The following is an 18,795-nucleotide window of genomic DNA, read 5'->3' as shown; positions in this document are numbered from 1 at the left end:
GTCAAACTGGAGAAAAAGTGAGAAGGTGTTCAGAAAATACCTCAGAGGTTAACCGGTGGCTTCAAAGCCTCTCAATGGTCAATATATAGCATCAACAATCCAGGGTTTATATACATAATTGGTGTCGGCGATTCCTAATTATTTCTCCCTGGTTCTGACTTGACCTGCTTGTTGCGCATTGCCTTGTTTCATCCATCTGTGTGCGATGAGCTAGTAGGCTACTTGGCTGAAATTACCACCGTGGTTCATTTTCTCCTGCTGTTCAAATCGGACTCATGGTTATTGAAAAGTTCAAAGATGAAGACCTAGACATGTTAAACACCACAGTGGGCATACTGTTAATACAAGTCAAACAAACTTACCCGATCCATAGTGGAAGCTACTGTATTCGTTCTTCAACGTTTCAAATAACAAACAAGACAGTAAATTGTGCACACTGCAGTTAATTTCCTTGTCGTAGCGTTCAAACAAATAAAAGCTAGATCACACCTAATTAATTATCAAAACTCGATTTAAAATTGGGACAAATAAACGTCTCATGTAGACTAATTTTACATCCGAAAAGACCCAGCAAAAGCCTGTGGATCTGTATTTGGTTTAAAAACGCAAGAGGACGGTAACAAAGCACTTCCTGTTGATGTGTTTCGGCTTCTTCTGTGTTGTTTAAATTGTACCGCCACCTACTGTACACAGTCAAACACTTTTCTACAAGTGGGTGATGCGGTTTAAGGATTCATTTATTGCTAGAAAATAACTGTTAGTATTGTCTCAAATATATAGTATGTTAAATTAATGTCAAAAATGTAGGTTGTTTTTGCTATAATCAATATATCATTAATCTATTTGAATTTTAAATTATTTTATCAGATTATCAGATTTTTGGTGTCATCCTCAATGATTGCAACTGCATTATGTCCACGTGTGGTTGCATTATTTTAACATTTGCAAATAAAATCTAATTTAAATCACAACCATTCTAAGGTATTTATAGAAACAACAAAAACAACTTGCTGTCTATGGCTGGTTTTGGTTTGCTGTAAAGTGACAGGCCGAATTTGAGATTAGTGAAATCCCTTGCTATTGTCCTTCAAATTAGACCATGGCTAGGTGGCTCGAGTTGGGCTTCCTCTCTGACAACGTTCTCTTCCAGAGTCCAGATATTGTTATTGGCTGAGGCCCAGTAAGAGTAGCCTCGTAAATAACAGACTGATTACCACTACGCTATCCGTGCAGTGAACCAGTAAAGCCAGTGACGATTTCAGCATGTAAATCTTGGTGGGGCAAACCCCAAACATTTTTGGGGATGCATGTCAGCAAAGCAACAACAGAACACTAAACAATACATTAATTGCACTGTAACAGTGACAAATGTTGCCCACAAAGTATTAGCACCATGGAGTGAATCCTTACCCTTACTATTAACAGCGCCTTGTCTGGCAGCCTAACAGTTCATTCAGCCTCATTTACTGCCTTTAAAAAAACATAGCTGATATGGCTGACTTGCTTAAACAAATGTGGTTTCCACTGACAATTGAGATGTACAAACTATGACATAAGGGAACGATGAGCAGATGAGGCAATCCGTAATTTCAATTAAGACAATGAACAACGTAGTAGTAATCAATATAAAGTAACAGTCAATATAACTATTTGTTCAGCACTTTTGAAATGTACAGTGACAAAATATGGGCTGGTCTTACAGTAGACTATTCTCCCTGTACACCAAGTCAGACTGTAGGATAAATAAAGGGGGTATGTAAGCAGACGATGAAAGCTCTTACATTTTGTCATTGAATATTGTATCTAAAACAGGCTATAGGCTAAACATACACCACCAAGTCAGAACAGTAGGCTAAGTTATGAGGGGAAAGGTACAAAATTATTAAGGTGAGGCACATGGGCCATTAACAGCTTACTACACAACATACACTTAGTATTACTTATTTAACTACAGTATACATATCTCCCTGGCATATTACATCATTTATGCAGCAGCATACAAGACATTTTTGGACTCACCATGTGGCCCTGTGCTCACTTGAACAGGAAGGTGGGCGACGGTCCTTCTTGTGGGCAAATTTTGTAACCAAAGTCTGGCATTCTCTGGATTTATGGTGCTTTCAAGACAACTGAAAACTCTGGGGGGGGAAAAACAAAGGTTGAATCATGACGTCAGTGATTTTCAGGTCAGAGCTCTAGAGGCCCAGGTTCACTAAATGGAATTCCGAGTTGGACGACTGTTCAAACCGTATTTTCCCAGTCGAGCTCCCCAAAGATCTGTGACCTAACCCGTGTTCGAATACACATACTAACTAGAGGTCGACCGATTATGATTTTCAACCTCGCTACCGATTATTGGAGGACCAAAAAAGCCGATGCCGATTAAAAATCGGCCAATTTGTATTTATTTATTTGTAATAATAACAATTACAACAATACTGAATGAACACTTATTTTAACTTAATATAATACATCAATAAAAATCAATTTAGCCTCAAATAAATAATGAAACATGTTCAATTTGGTTTAAATAATTCAAAAACAAAGTTTTGGAGAAGAAAGTAAAAGTGCAATCTGTGCCATGTAAGAAAGCTAACGTTTCAGTTCCTTGCTCAGAACATATGAAAGCTGGTGGTTCCTAACATGAGTCTTCAATATTCCCAGGTAAGAAGTTTTAGGTTGTAGTTATTATATGAATTACAGGACTATTTCCCTCTATACCATTTGTATTTCATTAACCTTTGACTATTGGATGTTCTTATAGACACTTTAGTATTGCCAGGGTAACAGTATAGCTTCCGTCCCTCTCATTGCTCCTCCCTGGGCTCGAACCAGAAACACAACGACAACAGCCACACTCAATGCAGCGTTACCCATGCAGAGCAAGGGAAACAACCACTCCAAGTCTCAGAGCGAGTGACGTTTGAAGCGCTATTACACTTCAGTTACACCAGCCTCATGTCGGGAGTTGACAGGCTTGAAGTCAAACAGCGCAAAGCTTGACGCACAATGAAGAGCTGCTAGCAACTTGCCTTGGCTTACTGCATTCGCGTAACAGGCAGTTCGTCTCCTTGTGGAGTGCAATGAGAGGCAGGTCGTTATTGCGTTGGACTAGGTAATTAAGGTTGCAAGATTGGATCCCCCGAGCTGACAAGGTGCCAATCTGTCGTTCTGCCCCTGAACGAGGCAGTTAACCCACCATTCCTAGGCCGTCATTGAAAATAAGAATGTGTTCTTAACTGACTTGCCTAGTTAAATAAAGATTAAATAAAAGGTGTAAAAAAAAATAAAAGAAATTGGCAAAATCAGTGTCCAAAAATGTCCGATTGTTATGAAAACTTGAAAATAGGCCCTAATTAAAATCGGTCGACCTCTAATACTAACCATACTATTTGTGAGGTAAATTGAGCATGTAGTGTGCTTATTAGTCATAGTTAGTATGCCAAAAAGTCCCGGGTTGTCGTACTACATTCGCCAAAATATGAGGTATACAAGCAATGGACACCATTTCCGTACTTTTTGGGCGCATAATGAAATTCAGAAAATGGGCTTGGCTTCACAACGTTTTCAGGTTGGAAGAAAATATGCAGTCGAAGGCCGACAAGAGGGGATACAAATTCATTGCTAATTATGACAAATGTTAAGAAAATGTGCAACACAGCGTAACTAGAGAACATTACCAACCACAATGTCCTGTGTTCTCCGCTGGCTGCCCCACAACCACAGAAAGCACTGAGCTAGGCTTGAAACACCTGCATTTTGGAGCTGCCTTAAGAAAGAAAGAAACATTTGTATGCAGCTTTATTAACTCAATTATTTATACATTTTTAAAAATAGTTTGCAAACTGATATGAAACATGTATTAATGGCAAAACAACAGCCAACATTTTTTTTTTTACAAATATATATATTTTCTGCCCACATGCCCTGAATGACGGGTCGCCATACAGTATTTAAGGCGATGCTTCCTCCACAGAAGTCAGGCATTCGGAAATGGTCTTCTTCGGTGTCATGGCATTTGCATGGTTGTGCATGCTGCCACCTACTCTGCAGTAGTGGGTGTTTCAATCATGTTACATGTTAAATACAAAAAAGAAAGACAATTTCACCAAACCAACATTAATTACATTACCATACATACATTACCATACATACATACATACATACATACATTACCATACATACATTACCATACATACATTACCATACATACATACATACATACATACATTGAAGTCATAATACTTACATACACTTAGGTTGGAGTCAATAAAACTTGTAATTTAACCACTCCACAAATTTCTTGTGAACAAACTATAGTTTTGGCAACTCGGTTAGGACGTCCACTTTGTGCATGACAAGTCATTTTTCCAACAATTGTTTACAGACAGATTATTTCACTTATAATTCACTGCATCACAATTTCAGTGGGTCAGAAGTTTACATACACTAAACGTTGACTGTGCCTTTAATCAGCTTGGAAAATTCCAGAAAATAATGTCATGGCTTTAAAAGCTTCTGATAGGCTAATTGACATTTGAGTCAATTGGAGGTGTACCTGTGGATGTATTTCAAGACCTACCTTCAAACTCAGTGCCTGTTTGCTTAACATCATGGGAAAATTAAAAGGAATCAGCCAAGACCTCAGAAAATAATATTGTAGGCCTCAAATTCTGGTACCATGTTCACCTGTACAAACATTAGTATGCAAGTATAAACACCATGGGACCACACAGCCATCATACTGCTCAGGAAGGAGACGCGTTCTGTCTCCTAGAGATTAACGTACTTTGATGCGAAAAGTGCAAATCAATCCCAGAACAACAGCAAAGGACCGTGTGAAGATGCTGGAGGAAACAGGTTTCTATATCCACAGAAAATGAGTCCTATATCGAAAACCTGAAAGGCCGCTGCAAATCAAAACTCCCAGAACAACAGCAAAGGACCTTTTGAGGGTGGCTGAGAACATCATGTTGTGGGGGTGATTTGCTGCACGAGGTACTGGTGCACTTCACAAAATAGATGGCATCGTGAGGATGGGAAAATTATGTGGATATATTGAAGCAACATCTCAAGACATCAGTCAGGAAGTTAAAGCTTGGTCGCAAATGGGTCTTCCAAATGGACAATGACCCCAAGCATACTTCCAAAGTCGTGGCAAAATGGCTTAAGGACAACAAATTCAAAGTATTTTAGAGGCCATCACAAAGCCCTGACCTCAATACCATAGAAAATTTGTGGGCAGAACTGAAAAAGCGTGTGCGAGCAAGGATGCCTACAAACCTGACTCAGTTACACCAGCTCTGTCAGGAGGAATGGGCTAAAATTCACCCAAATTATTGTGGGAAGCTTGTAGAAGGCTACCCGAAACGTTTGACCCAAGTTAAACAATTTAAAAGGCAATGCTACCAAATACTAATTTAGAGTATGTAAACTTATGACCCACTGAGAATATTTTTCTGACATTTCACATTCTTAAAATAAAGTGGTGATCCTTATTGACCTAAGACAGGGAATTTTTACTATGATTAAATGTCAGGAATTGTGAAAAACTGAGTTTAAATGCATTTGGCTAAGGTGTATGTAAACTTCTGACTTCAACTGCAACACTCAGCAAAAAATGAAAACGGCCCTTATTCAGGACCCTGTCTTTCAAAGATAATTTTTTAAACCCAAATAACTTCACACATCTTCACTGTAAAGGGTTTAAACACTGTTTCCATGCTTTTTCAATGAACCATAAACAATTAATCAACATGCACCTGTGGAGCGGTCGTTAAGACACTTACAGCTTACAGACGGTAGGCAATTATGGTCACAGTTATGAAAACATAGGACACTAATGAGAGGCCTTTCTACTGACTCTGAAAAACACCAAAAGAAAGATGTCCAGGGTCCCTTGCTCACCTGCATGAACGTGCCTTAGGTATGCTGCAAGGAGGCATGAGGACTGCAGATGTGGCCAGGGCAATAAATTGCAATGTCCGTACTGTGAGACACCGAAGACTACAGGGAGACAGGACTGACAGCTGATCGTCCTCGCAGCGGCAGACCACGTGTAACACCTGTACAGGATCGGTACATTTGAACATCACACCTGCCGGACAGGTACAGGATGGCAACAACAACTGCCAGAGTTACACCAGGAACACACAATCCCTCCATCAGTGCTCAGACTGTCCGCAATAGGCTGAGAGAGGCTGGACTAAGGGCTTATAGGCCAGTTGTAAGGCAGGTCCTCACCAGACATGACTGGCAACAACTTCACCTACGGGCACAAACCCACCGTCGCTGGACCAGACAGGACTGGCAAAAAGTGCTGTTCACTGACGAATCACGGTTTTGTCTCACGCGTTTATCGTAGAAGTTATGAGCGTTACACCGAGGCCTGTACTCTGGAGCGGGATCGATTTGGAGGTGGAGGGTCCGTCATGGTCTGGGGCGTTGTGTTACAGCATCATCAGACTGAGCTTGTTGTCATTGCAGGCAATCTCAACGTTGTGCGTTACAGGGAAGACATCCTCCTCCATCATGTGGTACCCTTCCTGCAGGCTCATCCTGACATGACCCTCCAGCATGACAACGCCACCAGCCATATTGCTTGTTCTGTGTGTGATTTCCTGCAAGACTGGAATGTCAGTGTTCTGCCATGGCCAGCGAAGAGCCCGGATCTCAATCGCATCGAGCATGTCTGGAAGCTGTTGGATCGGAGGGTGAGGGCTAGGGCCATTCCCCACAGAAATGTCCGGGAACTTGCAGGTGCCTTGGTGGAAGAGTGGGGTAACATCTCACAGCAAGAACGGGCAAATCTGGTGCAGTCCATTAGGAGGAGATGCACTGGAGTACTTAATGCAGCTGGTGGCCACACCAGATACTGACTATACATTTTGATTTTGACCCTCCCCCCCCTTTGTTCAGGGACACGTTATTCAATTTCTGTTAGTCACATGTCTGTGGAACTTGTTCAGTTTATGTCTCTGTTTATCTTATGTTCATCAAATATTTACACATGTTAAGTTTGCTGAAAATAAACGCAGTTGACAGTGTGAGGACGTTTCATTTTTTGCTGAGTTCATATATATTTCCTTCTCAAAACATCTATTATAACTCTCCTGCAGTAAAATATTGTACAACCAGGTACTTCTCAGCAGCTGCCACCTTCACATTAAAAACCCACTACCCCATTCCACTACTTTGACCCGATCTGCTCCTGCACCACCCCTACAGCCTGGGAGGACGGGACATCACCCTTCAACACACCATGCAACTCTTCTGAAGCCAAATCTCATATAGCCAAATAAGTCTCTGCAGCTGCCACCACAGCATCTATTTTCTGTGATTTACGTTCAATTTCTGGGGTACAAGATATTACATTACACATCTAAAAGTTATTACATTAACCGGTGTTACAAGACAATATGCATAGTTCTTACCTTGACCGATTATCCAATGTATCATTGATTAGTTTTATGACCACACACACACACACACACACACACACACACACACACACAGGTTGACTATGACATCTTCTATGATAACATTTATCCATTTAAATCCCATTGTGTGATATTACATAGACACAGGGGAGACCTGATGCTGGATCAGAGCTGCATATTATGCTCCAGGTTACCATGGTGATCAAACTAAGTCAACTGTTTAACAATGGGAGATGGATATGCCTGTTCAATATAGGTTTTTTGTTGATAGTTTATTTAGGGATTTGGAACAGTTGCCGTATAGGATGGAGATGAAATACGGCACGTTTTAGTTTTCTGGTGACTTTTCATTGTCCCTAACTGAGCAAAGCTCTTTCCACAAAGACAAACATAAGGTTTCTCTCCAGTGTGTGTTCGCTGGTGTCTAGTCAGGGAGGAAGCTACGGCAAAGCTCTTCCCACACTGTTCACAGCTATAAGGTTTCTTTCCAGTGTGTATGTGCCGGTGTGAAGTCAGAACGGAAGCTAGAGCAAAGCTCTTCCCACACTGATCACAGCTATAAGGCCTCTCTCCAGTGTGTATCCGCTTGTGTACAGTTAGGTTTCCTGCACTAACAAAGCTTTTCCCACAACGAAGGCAGGGGTAAGGCCTCTCGCCAGTATGAATTATCAAATGCGATTTTAAGGCACTAGATACAGCAAAACCCTTCCCACACTGAAAGCAGCAGTACGGTTTCTCTCCTGTATGGACTCTCAGATGAGATTTTAAGGCGGTAGATACAGTAAAACTCCTCCCACACTGAGAGCAGCAGTAGGGTTTCTCTCCTGTATGTATTCTCAGATGAGATTTTAAGGTGCCAGATAGAGCAAAACTCTTCCCACACTGTGAGCATCTGTAAGGTTTCTCTCCTGTATGGATTCTTTGGTGTTCTTTAAGACGCCCTGCAGAGATGTGCCTCTTCCCACACTGAGAGCAGAAGTACGGTCTCTCGCCGGTGTGAATCCGCTGGTGAATAATGAAGCAACTCCGGCTAGTGAAATTCTTCCCACAATCAGAGCAGCAGTGGTGAGGTTTCTTCCCTGTACGTCTCTGCTGGTGTTTCTTGAAGTGTTCTGATCTGGAGAGACTCTTCTCTGCCTCGTCAGCAACATGTGGTTGAAGGTGAGCAGATAAGCCGCTCCCACCGAGATAACCACGTTTAGGTGTGTCCCCTGTGAAACGAAGACATTGAATAACTAGGTTTATGAAATACGTGTCCATAAACAAATAATTATCATCAATAAATACAGTACACTCAGTGACCAGTTTATTAGGTACACTGTCAGACAGTGGGTCACGTGGCTGTGGTTTGCTACCAAAAGCAGGCAGACAGGTAGAGACATTCAGTTACTGTTTGATTAAACGTTAGAAATGAGTGACAAACAAAAGACAATGTCAGCGGCAGTCCTGTGGGTGAAAACAGGTTGGAGGTTGAAGGAGAATGGCAAGAATCGTTCCAGCTAACAGGCGGGCCACAAAAATAACAGCGCAGTACAACAGTGGTGCAGAACGGCATCACGGAACGCATAACTAGTCGATCCTCGTCACGGGTGGGCTATTACAGCAGAGGACCGCACCGGGTTCCACTCCTATTAACTAAAAATAAGAACCGGCTCCAGAGGGCACGCGATCAACACTGGACAATTATTATATATTTTTTTAACCTTTATTTAACTAGGCAAGTCAGTTAAGAACAAATTCTTATTTCAATGACGGCCTAGGAACAGTGGGTTAACTGCCTGATCAGGGGCAGAACGATAGATTTGTACTTTGTCAGCTCGGGGGTTTGAACTTGCAACCTTACGGTTACTAGTCCAACGCTCTAACCACTAGGCTACCCTGGAAAACATTACCTGGTCCGACAAATCCCGGTTTTTGTTGCGTCATGCTGATGGCAGTCTGGATTTGGTGTGCAAAGCATGAGCCCATGGACACATTCAGCCTGGCGGTGGTGTACTGGTGTGGGGAATGTCTTCCTGGCACATGTTAGGTACCTTGATATCAACTGAGCAACGATTTAACACCACAGCCAATCTGAACATTGTTGCATCTTTGGGATGAGATGGAACGGGCTGTTGGCAGCATGAATGTGACGCTGTCCAATCTGCAGCAACTGCGTGATGCCATCGCGTCAGCATGGATCAACATCCCTCTGGAAAAATTCCGGCGCCTTGTAGAATCAATGCCCCGAAGAATTACGGCTGTTCTGGAGAAAAAGGCAGCTCCGATCCGGTACAAGATGGGTGTACCTAATAAACTGGCAAGGAGTGTATATTGTTTATCAATTAACAGAAGTTTCAGTAGCAGAATGTAGTCTAATCCACATGGAACATTGTTCTTACTTGATGAAATCAAATCTCCATTTTCCTCGTGTCCACCTCTCGAAGATCCACTCTGCCCTGGTATTTTCCTGCAGTCGATCAGCAATGAAGCCACCCTCTTCAGACCCAGCAGTAAGGCGCTACCGGGAGAGTTGCAACCCGGGGACTCTGGCAGGGTGGAGGGGGACGGACCAGCTCTGTCCTGGTGACCACAGGAAGTATTGTACATAGAATTATAATTATTACCCTCCATTTCATGATTTCCAATTGGTAATTAACAGTCTTGTCCCATCGCTGCAATTCCAGTACGGCCTCAGGAGAGGCGAAGTTCGAGAGCCATGTGTCCTCCCGAAATACAACCCTGCCAAGCCGCACTGCTTCTTGACACACTGCTTGCTTCACCCGTAAGCCAGCCGCACCAGGGATGGAACCCGGTTCTGTAGCGATGCCTCTAGCACTGCGATGCAGTACCTTAGACCACTGCCCCACTCAGGAGGCGAGACCAAATATTTCTGATTGATTGGGTCTACTACTTCGACTACATTTACATTTAAGTCATTTAGCAGACGCTCTTATCCAGAGCGACTTAGAAATTGGTGCATTCACCTTATGACATCCAGTGGAACAGCCACTTTACAATAGTGCATCTAAATCTTTTAGGGGGGTGAGAAGGATTACTTATCCTATCCTAAATAAAACATTTTGTTGCTGCACTTACAACATCTCCACTGTCACTACCTACAACATCTCCACTGTCACTACCCACAACAGCCTCCACTCCTTCTGTGCCCCAGTATGTAGTCCCCAGTGTCCCTCTCCCTCCATTACCTGCAGCAGACACAGCCCTGAGCATGCCTCTCTCTCACACGTGACACCTGCACCACAGCATCTTATAGAGGAGATGATCAGCCTGGTGCGTCAGCATAGGGAGGAGATCCGGGAGCAGCAGTGTGCAATGAACAATGTTGAGGAGGACAACCAGACTCTCAGGATGGAAGCCTGCAGACTTAGAGAGGAGCTGTCCAGTACAGTCAACACTGGCCACATGCAGGACCTGTAGAAGGAGCTACATGAGCCAAGGCAGGCATTTCTCAACCACCACTATCCACTCTACAAAGAGTTCCACAAACACCTTGGACCAGGACAACAGCTGAATCAGAACATACAAACCAATCCAACCAAACAATGCACCAACCCAGCTGACCCCCTCCATCCCCATCTCATGGCTTGTAATTACTCCCATCAATCAAATGGCAAGCTTATATTAGAGAATCAACTTTTCCAAAATAAAATTCTGTCAAAGTTATGGTGCACCACAACGGACAGAGCTACTGTGGCCCAGCTTGGCTCCCTAAGCCATATCATCATTCATATGTGGACCAATGACCTGCATGCCCAACAGGAGAGGGTGACCACATCACTAAGGGGAGTGACAGAGATGGCCTCCACCATTTCCCCAAAGACAGTAACATCTACCCTGTTCCAGAGGAGAGATTTCCACCCTGCCACCATTGTTGCCAAGCAACAGAGATGCTGACCAGGTTAGAACTCTGAGATTTGGCTGAAACGAAGTTGGCATTTGCAGAAATAATATACAAAAAGGTAGTCAATGGTTCTTAGTGGACATAAATGTGCACTTGAAAGTGATACGTTATACATTTGATAAACTGTTGCACCTACAAATGTTGTCAAACATTTTAAGTCCAATGGTCACTTTATGGAAGCAATAGTGCCGTTTTATTTGCAAGACTTTTAGCGAAGTAGGTGCAGAAAATACGGAACACTCACGACAGGAATATAATGGAATCTAAAACAATAAAATAAACATTTGGGGAGGGGGACAGTGTAGTGAGATGAGCATCTCACAGTTACTTATCAAAAAGAGTAATCATTTGAAAAGGGGCTATTAACTAGCTGGCCTGGGGCATCGTTGCCCATGAATAGAGGTTTACAAGGCTAGTGTGCAAGCACCTTAGCCAGGTCACAGAGGACAGAAAAAAAACTAAAAGCATGTACTTATTGACAGAGGAAGATGGCATTTGCATTTCTCCACCAGTTGGGTGAGTCAACATGTTTTTTTTTCTACTTGCATGCACATGAATAGATGCATCATATTAAGCTTAGGTTGATCGGACTAAATCATGTTTTGGCAGGGGCGTTTCAGAAGTGGGTGGACATAATGATTACATAATGATCCTAAAGCACACAGTCTCCTCATTTAGTATCACAGTACAATGATAAAACTCAGAGGGGACAAAATGTCAATTTCAGAACGTGGTGGGGACATGTTCACTCCATCCCCAGTGAAAATTGCACCCCTGGTTTTTGGTATATTTTAGTTGTCACTGTAGTAGACTAAGCATAGCTGATTAGAGGATGTTGAAGTTGAAATGGTGTTTGAATATTGGAGGCAGCGCCTGTTTCCTTTTTGACCTGCGGTAACTCTAAATCAATAGTTGTTTAGTATTCTGAAAACGTTGGAAAATGTAGGTCGTGTAACTGTTTGTTGTTACATGTAGTATAGCTTTAGTCCGTCCCCTCGCGCATACCCAGGCTAGAACCAGGGACCCTCTGCACCCAAACAGTCACCCACGACTGTTGTCTGTGTTCCCATCGCTCCACAGAAGCCGCGGCTCTCACTACTTCAAGGTCTCAAAGCGAGCGACTTCACCGATTGAAATGCTATTTGCGCGCTAACTAGCTAACTAGCTAGCCGTTTCACATCCAACATGTTTTATGATTGAACAAAAGGTGTATTTGAATTTATTCAGCCACCTTCTTGTCTCGGTTGTGTCAAGGCATATGAACTAACAGGTTGTTATTATAGAGCAAACAAAGCAATCATCACAACATATAGGTTGTAATATGGCTCTTTTTCTGCCTTGGCTTCCCGGTGACCCCGGTGCTGCAAGATGTAGCTTTGCCCTCATTATTTCTCCATGGTTCTGACTTTACCTGCTCGTTGCGCATTGCCTTGTATCAATCTGTGTGCTTTAGGCTAGTAGGCTACTTTGGTGACGGACAAAATATCCCAAATGTTTATTACCACCATTGTTTATTTTGTCCAGCTGTTCAAATGGAGCGAAGAGATATGGAAGATCAACTATTGTTAAAACTAGGCCTCGACATGTTATACACCACAGTAGGAATACTGTTAATAAAAGTAAACCAAACTTACCCGATCCATCGTGGAAGCTATTCTTTCTTTCAACGTTTCTTCAAATAATAAAAACGTGACAGTTAATCTGTAGCTAGTTTACACTACAGTTACTTTGTTTGTCACAGCTAGACCAAAGCAATCAAACGTCCTCTTAAATATCAAAACTCGATTAATCTAAAGTAATCTTACTTCAGAAAGATCCTGGATAAGATTTTACTGGTTCTATTAGAGTCAAGAAAACGTTCAACACCTTATTCACCAACAATCCTTATGTCTGTTATCATCTAACTCAACCCGAGAGTCTGTTAGAACAACGTCCTCTTCAAGAGTCCAGATAGTTTTAATTGTCTGAGGCCCAGTAAGTGTAGCCTATAAAATAGCAGACTGATTACAGCAGCGCTATCCGTGCAGGGAACCGGTAAAAGCTGATGTATATTTAATCCAAAATCTGCAGGGGCCATGAAGCATTTACAACAATGCAACCTCCACAGTAGTCAGTGGACCTATAGTTATTCCGCTTCACCGAGCAGAGCTGCGCTGAGCTGTGAAGGAAGTGGTCTACTTCTTCGTTAGTGTTATGGCGGTCCGCAAACTATTATTGGTGCATGCTGCCACTTAGTGTATTGGCTGTGCATCAGACTACTATTCTGTAGTGATAACTCACTACACTTTGTGAAAAACAAACTAACCTTACACCCATTAAAACATTACTATTCCACTACTTTGGCCCTTTGATTCAACACCAGGCCAGCAGACTGGGAGGACGGGATATTATTGTTCAAAACACCTTGTAACTCTGCAGTAAAATATTGTACACCCAAGTACTTCTCAACAGCTGCCACCACAACATCTATCCACTGTGTTTTACATTATATTCCCGTGGTACAGTTGACAACCATGGCCATGAAAACAAAACAAAACAACCTTTCTGTATCATGTTATTCCTATCATTCTCTAGTGACCTCTACCTAATCACAGAGATCCTCTCAGGATCTTTCACCCTGGACCCTTCTTCCTCTACTACTCTCTTCACTGCCTCAGCATACAACACTTTCTGCACTACTGTGATCCTGGTAACCTCAACCTGTCTTTCTCTCACCGGACACATCTGATCTCCAGCACCATGTGTACCCCTACAGTTTATACACACAACTTTTTACATCAATACTACACATTCCTTTCTCTCAGGTCCTCCTGCACACTTCTCACATCTAGGAATCTCCCTGATACACAGTGCTGGAAGGAAGTAGTCAAGGAAGGGAATTCGTGTCTATACAGGAAGTACCTCGCCATCGTAAACAAATCATGTCAATGTCGAGCTATATGAGCTCTTCAGCTTGTAGTCTTAAAACTCAGAAATTATTTACCTTTGGCTCATTCAGCCATCCCATTGGGAAAAAATAGAAGTTTTGGAATAAACACTGAAAATAAGGTCAGCACTGGCTAAGGAGATCTTATATGTTTTGATCTATGAGATAATAGCCATCAGTTAATATGACCTTTATGAATAATGTAGTGTTTGTGATTTATATGCTTTTTTAGTTAAATATATTCTTAAATTCACAAGTGACGTTAGCTGATAAAGATTCTGGAACAAATCTAATAAGATCTCCTAAACCTGTGTTTACAACAGTCCTTATTTTCAGCATTTATCCGAACACCATACAAAAACACTGTTACATTTTCCCCACAGGCTTCGTCCAATGAACCATGGAAAATTCGTGCCTATAAAAAAAGTGCCATTACTAGTCCTCTCTTTAGAGCCCCACATGGCCGAGTCATAAAACCCATAAAACCTGGTGGCCAAACAAGGAAATGGTTCCAATTGCTATCCACCATTAATTTTTCCCTATAGGGGATTTCCCATAGGCTTACCCTGGGGAGACATTTTGCTTACTGTGAAAATCTCTCGGACAAGGTGACTTTTATAAATATAGTCTGCTCTTTTTAATCTCAAATGTCACTAATGCTAATTAGCATGAAAGTAGACATCATGCAATGAAACAAATCCCTTAAAAGCTCTTGCACATCATCTCTAGCCGACAACATCACTAACATGTATTGTGACATTTTAAAACTTGCCCATGACAGGTCCCAGAATCGTCAATTTAAAGAAATGTAGCCAATTTAGTCATTACTACATTTAGCTAATATTAGATAGTTAATCCAGAGATTCTTACCTTTAATGCTAGATCATTGATTGCAAGATATTAGCTCGTCACTTAGTCTTTTAATGAATGCATAACGGTAAACCTAGACACTTGCATCGTATAGTATTCTGAGTGGTGACTCAAGGCTCGCTACCTTGGCTAGATTCATTGATACAATTATGGGTCTTTAGCATTCATGTAATATTGGAGTCAGAGTCAAAATGTTCTTCACTCTTCACCTTCTTCATGCAACGGTCCATAATTGGTCCCTTACTCTTTTTAATTTGCTTCAATGATCTTAACATTTTCCTAACGTGTATTTTGGCCCTATTTTGTCCAACTGACAACACATTGCATTATCAAAGTGTTTGTCTATTTCCTGTTTCTATCTGAAAATGCACTGCTCAAAAAAATAAACACTAAAATAACACATCCTAGATCTGAATGAATGAAATATTCTTATTAAATACTTTTTTCTTTACATAGTTGAATGTGCTGACAACAAAATCACACAAAAATTATCAATGGAAATCAAATTTATCAACCCATGGAGGTCTGGATTTGGAGTCACACTCAAAATTAAAGTGGAAAACCACACTACAGGCTGATCCAACTTTGTGGTAATGTCCTTAAAACAAGTCAAAATTAGGCTCAGTAGTGTGTGTGGCCTCCACGTGCCTGTATGACCTCCCTACAATGCCTGGGCATGCTCCTGATGAGGTGGTGGGTGGTCTCCTGAGGGATCTTCTCCCAGACCTGGACTAAAGCATCCGCCAACTCCTGGACAGTCTGTCATTGACACTGACCCAACTCCAGCCATTTTAATAATGGGAATTGATGGGAATTATGTAAATATATCACTAGCCACTTTAAACAATGCTACCTTATATAATGTTACTTACCCTACATTATTCATCTCATATGCATATGTATATACTGTACTCTACATCATCGACTGCATCCTTATGTAATACATGTATCACTAGCCACTTTAACTATGCCACTTTGTTTACTTTGTCTACACACTCATCTCATATGTATATACTGTACTCGATACCATCTACTGTATGCTGCTCTGTACCATCACTCATTCATATATCCTTATGTACATGTTCCTTATCCCCTTACACTGTGTATAAGACAGTAGTTTTGGAATTGTTAGTTAGATTACTTGTTGGTTATCACTGCATTGTCGGAACTAGAAGCACAAGCATTTCGCTACACTCGCATTTAACATCTGCTAACCATGTGTATGTGACAAATAAAATTTGATTTGATTTGATTTGATTTGGTGCAACATGGCGTTGATGGATGGAGCGAGACATGATGTCCCAGATGTGCTCAATTGGATTCAGGTCTGGGGAACGGGCGGGCCAGTCCATAGCATCAATGCCTTCCTCTTGCAGGAACTGCTGACACACTCCAGCTACATGAGGTCTAGTATTGTCTTGCATTAGGAGGAACCCAGGGCCAACCGCACCAGCATATGGTCTCACAAGTGGTCTGAGGATCTCATCTTGGTACCTAAAGGCAGTCAGGCTACCTCTGGCGAGCACATGGAGGGCTGTGCGGCCCCCCAAAGAAATGCCACCCCACACCATGACTGACCCACGCCAAACCGGTCATGCTGGAGGATGTTGCAGGCAGCAGAACGTTCTCCACGGCATCTCCAGACTCTGTCACGCCTGTCACGTGCTCAGTGTGAACCTGCTTTCATCTGTGAAGAGCACAGGGCGCCAGTGGCGAATTTGCCAATCTTGGTGTTCTCTGGCAAATGCCATACGTCCTGCACGGTGTTGGGCTGTAAGCACAAGCCCCACCTGTGGACGTCAGGCCCTCATACCACCCTCATGGACGGCAGCGTAGCCAAGTGGTTAGAGCGTTGGACTAGTAACCGGAAGGTTGCGAGTTCAAACCCCCGAGCTGACAAGGTACAAATCTGTCGCTCTGCCCCTGAACAGGCAGTTAACCCACTGTTCCCAGGCCGTCATTGAAAATAAGCCACCGAGCCACTTGTGTGAGTTGTAGACTCCTTCTCATGCTACCACTAGAGTGAAAGCACCGCCAGCATTCAAAAGTGACCAAAACATCAGCCAGGAAGCATAGGAACTGAGAAGTGGTCTGTGGTTACCACCTGCAGAACCACTCCTTTATTGGGGGTGTCTTGCTAATTGCCTATAATTTCCACCTGTTGTCTATTCCATTTGCACAACAGCATGTGAAATGTATTGTCAATCAGTGTTGCTTCCTAAGTGGACAGTTTGATTTCACAGAAGTGTGATTGACTTGGAGTTACATTGTGTTGTTTAAGTGTTCCCTTTATTTTTTTGAGCAGTGTATGTTGCACTCTTACAGTGTTCTGACTTTGACATCAGAGTTCTCTGAGGCATGTAGTGACCTCTCTGAGGAGTGGTCGTCTGGGTGGAGGTGGTAGCTCATGATGGGGTGGGGGTCCGGTCAGGGGTTCTCTCTGCCCGAGGCCTGGACACATTTGAAAGGTACATTTATAACATTATAAAACAGTAAAACATTCAGTGGCCAGTAAATTATCGATACAGTTTCATTAAGGAGGTGAACAATCTGTCTGTACCTTTTGAATAAGGTACTTAATCCCAATTGTTATTGTATTTCATTATGGACCCATATTTCCAAAACCTATTTATTCAAAGTCTTTGTTTCACAGGGGACACCCCTAACCGTTGTTCTCTCAATGGGAGGGACTTATCTGGGGAGCCTCAACAACATCATGTTGCTGACGAGACAAAGAATCTCTCCAGATCAGAACATCTCAAGAACACCAGCAGAGACGTACAGGGAAGAAACCTCACCACTGCTGCTCTGACTCTGGGGAGAGTTTCACTAGAAGGAGTGGCTTCATTATTCACTAGTGGATGCACACTGGAGAGAAACCTTACAGATGTTCAGTGTGGGAAGAGTTTCTCTGCTTCTAACACCTTCAAATCTCATCTGAGAATTCATACAGGAGAGAAGCCTTACCCCTGCCTTGATTATGTGAAAAGCTTTGTTAGTGTAGGAGCCCTAACCATACCCAAACTAACACACGCAGGAGTGAAGCCTTATAGCTGTGATCAGTGTGGGAAGAGCTTTGCTGTTGCTTACAACCTGAATAGACACAAGATAACACACGCTGGAGAGAAAGAAGCCTTATTGCTGTGATCAGTGTGGGAAGAGCTTCAGTCAATCAGGGAGCCTGAATTCACACCAGCGAACAAACCTTAGGTCTGTCTATGAACAGTCATATCCATCTCCCATTGTCAAACAGTTGCCTTAGTCTGATCACCATGGTAACCTCTGTGGAGCATAATATGCAGCTCTGATCTAGGATCAGGTCTCCCCTGTGTCTATGTAATATCACACATTGAGATCTAAGTGGATAAATGTTATCATAGAAAATGTACTCATGATACTATTATTATTAAATGTCATTATGTAGAATAATGTTTCAACAATAGGTGTATATTAATGTATTCAATTTAATATGAATTCAATCCATTATCTTCTAAATAGGAAGTTAATATAAAAATTAAAGTGATATCTAAATTGATTCAAATGATACTAAAACTAATCCATAATATATTGAATAATAATATTCATGAGGTCAAGGAAAGATCTATGTATGATCCAGGGTGCTCGGTCGGGGTGAAAATGTCTGTGATTATTTTTAA

General features: G+C 42.1%; 1 protein-coding gene and 1 pseudogene across 2 annotated transcripts; both read right to left on the bottom strand.

Moving 5' to 3' along the window:
* Positions 1-18,795, bottom strand: part of LOC118372693 (gastrula zinc finger protein XlCGF57.1-like) — a 150,374-nt pseudogene that overhangs the window by 6,837 nt on the left and 124,742 nt on the right.
* LOC127930195 (zinc finger protein 239-like) lies at positions 7,477-13,553 on the bottom strand. Of its 2 annotated transcripts, XM_052519767.1 has the most exons (5): positions 12,978-13,553; positions 10,628-10,853; positions 9,821-10,001; positions 9,332-9,735; positions 7,477-8,650 (listed from the first exon to the last, which is right to left on the bottom strand). In XM_052519767.1, the coding sequence occupies exons 4-5, from the start codon at positions 9,405-9,407 to the stop codon at positions 7,716-7,718; spliced, it is 1,011 nt and encodes a 336-aa protein (XP_052375727.1). In that variant the 5' UTR covers positions 9,408-9,735; positions 9,821-10,001; positions 10,628-10,853; positions 12,978-13,553; the 3' UTR covers positions 7,477-7,715. The 2 variants fall into 2 exon arrangements, with proteins under 2 accessions (XP_052375727.1, XP_052375726.1); XM_052519766.1 differs by lacking the exons at positions 9,332-9,735; positions 10,628-10,853 and having other exon boundaries at positions 12,978-13,549.

This window comes from Oncorhynchus keta, chromosome 5 (assembly GCF_023373465.1).
Source record: "Oncorhynchus keta strain PuntledgeMale-10-30-2019 chromosome 5, Oket_V2, whole genome shotgun sequence".
Lineage (NCBI taxonomy): Eukaryota > Metazoa > Chordata > Actinopteri > Salmoniformes > Salmonidae > Oncorhynchus > Oncorhynchus keta.
Note: the sequence above shows the minus strand (reverse complement) of the source record. Positions and strands in the feature narration are given on the sequence as shown.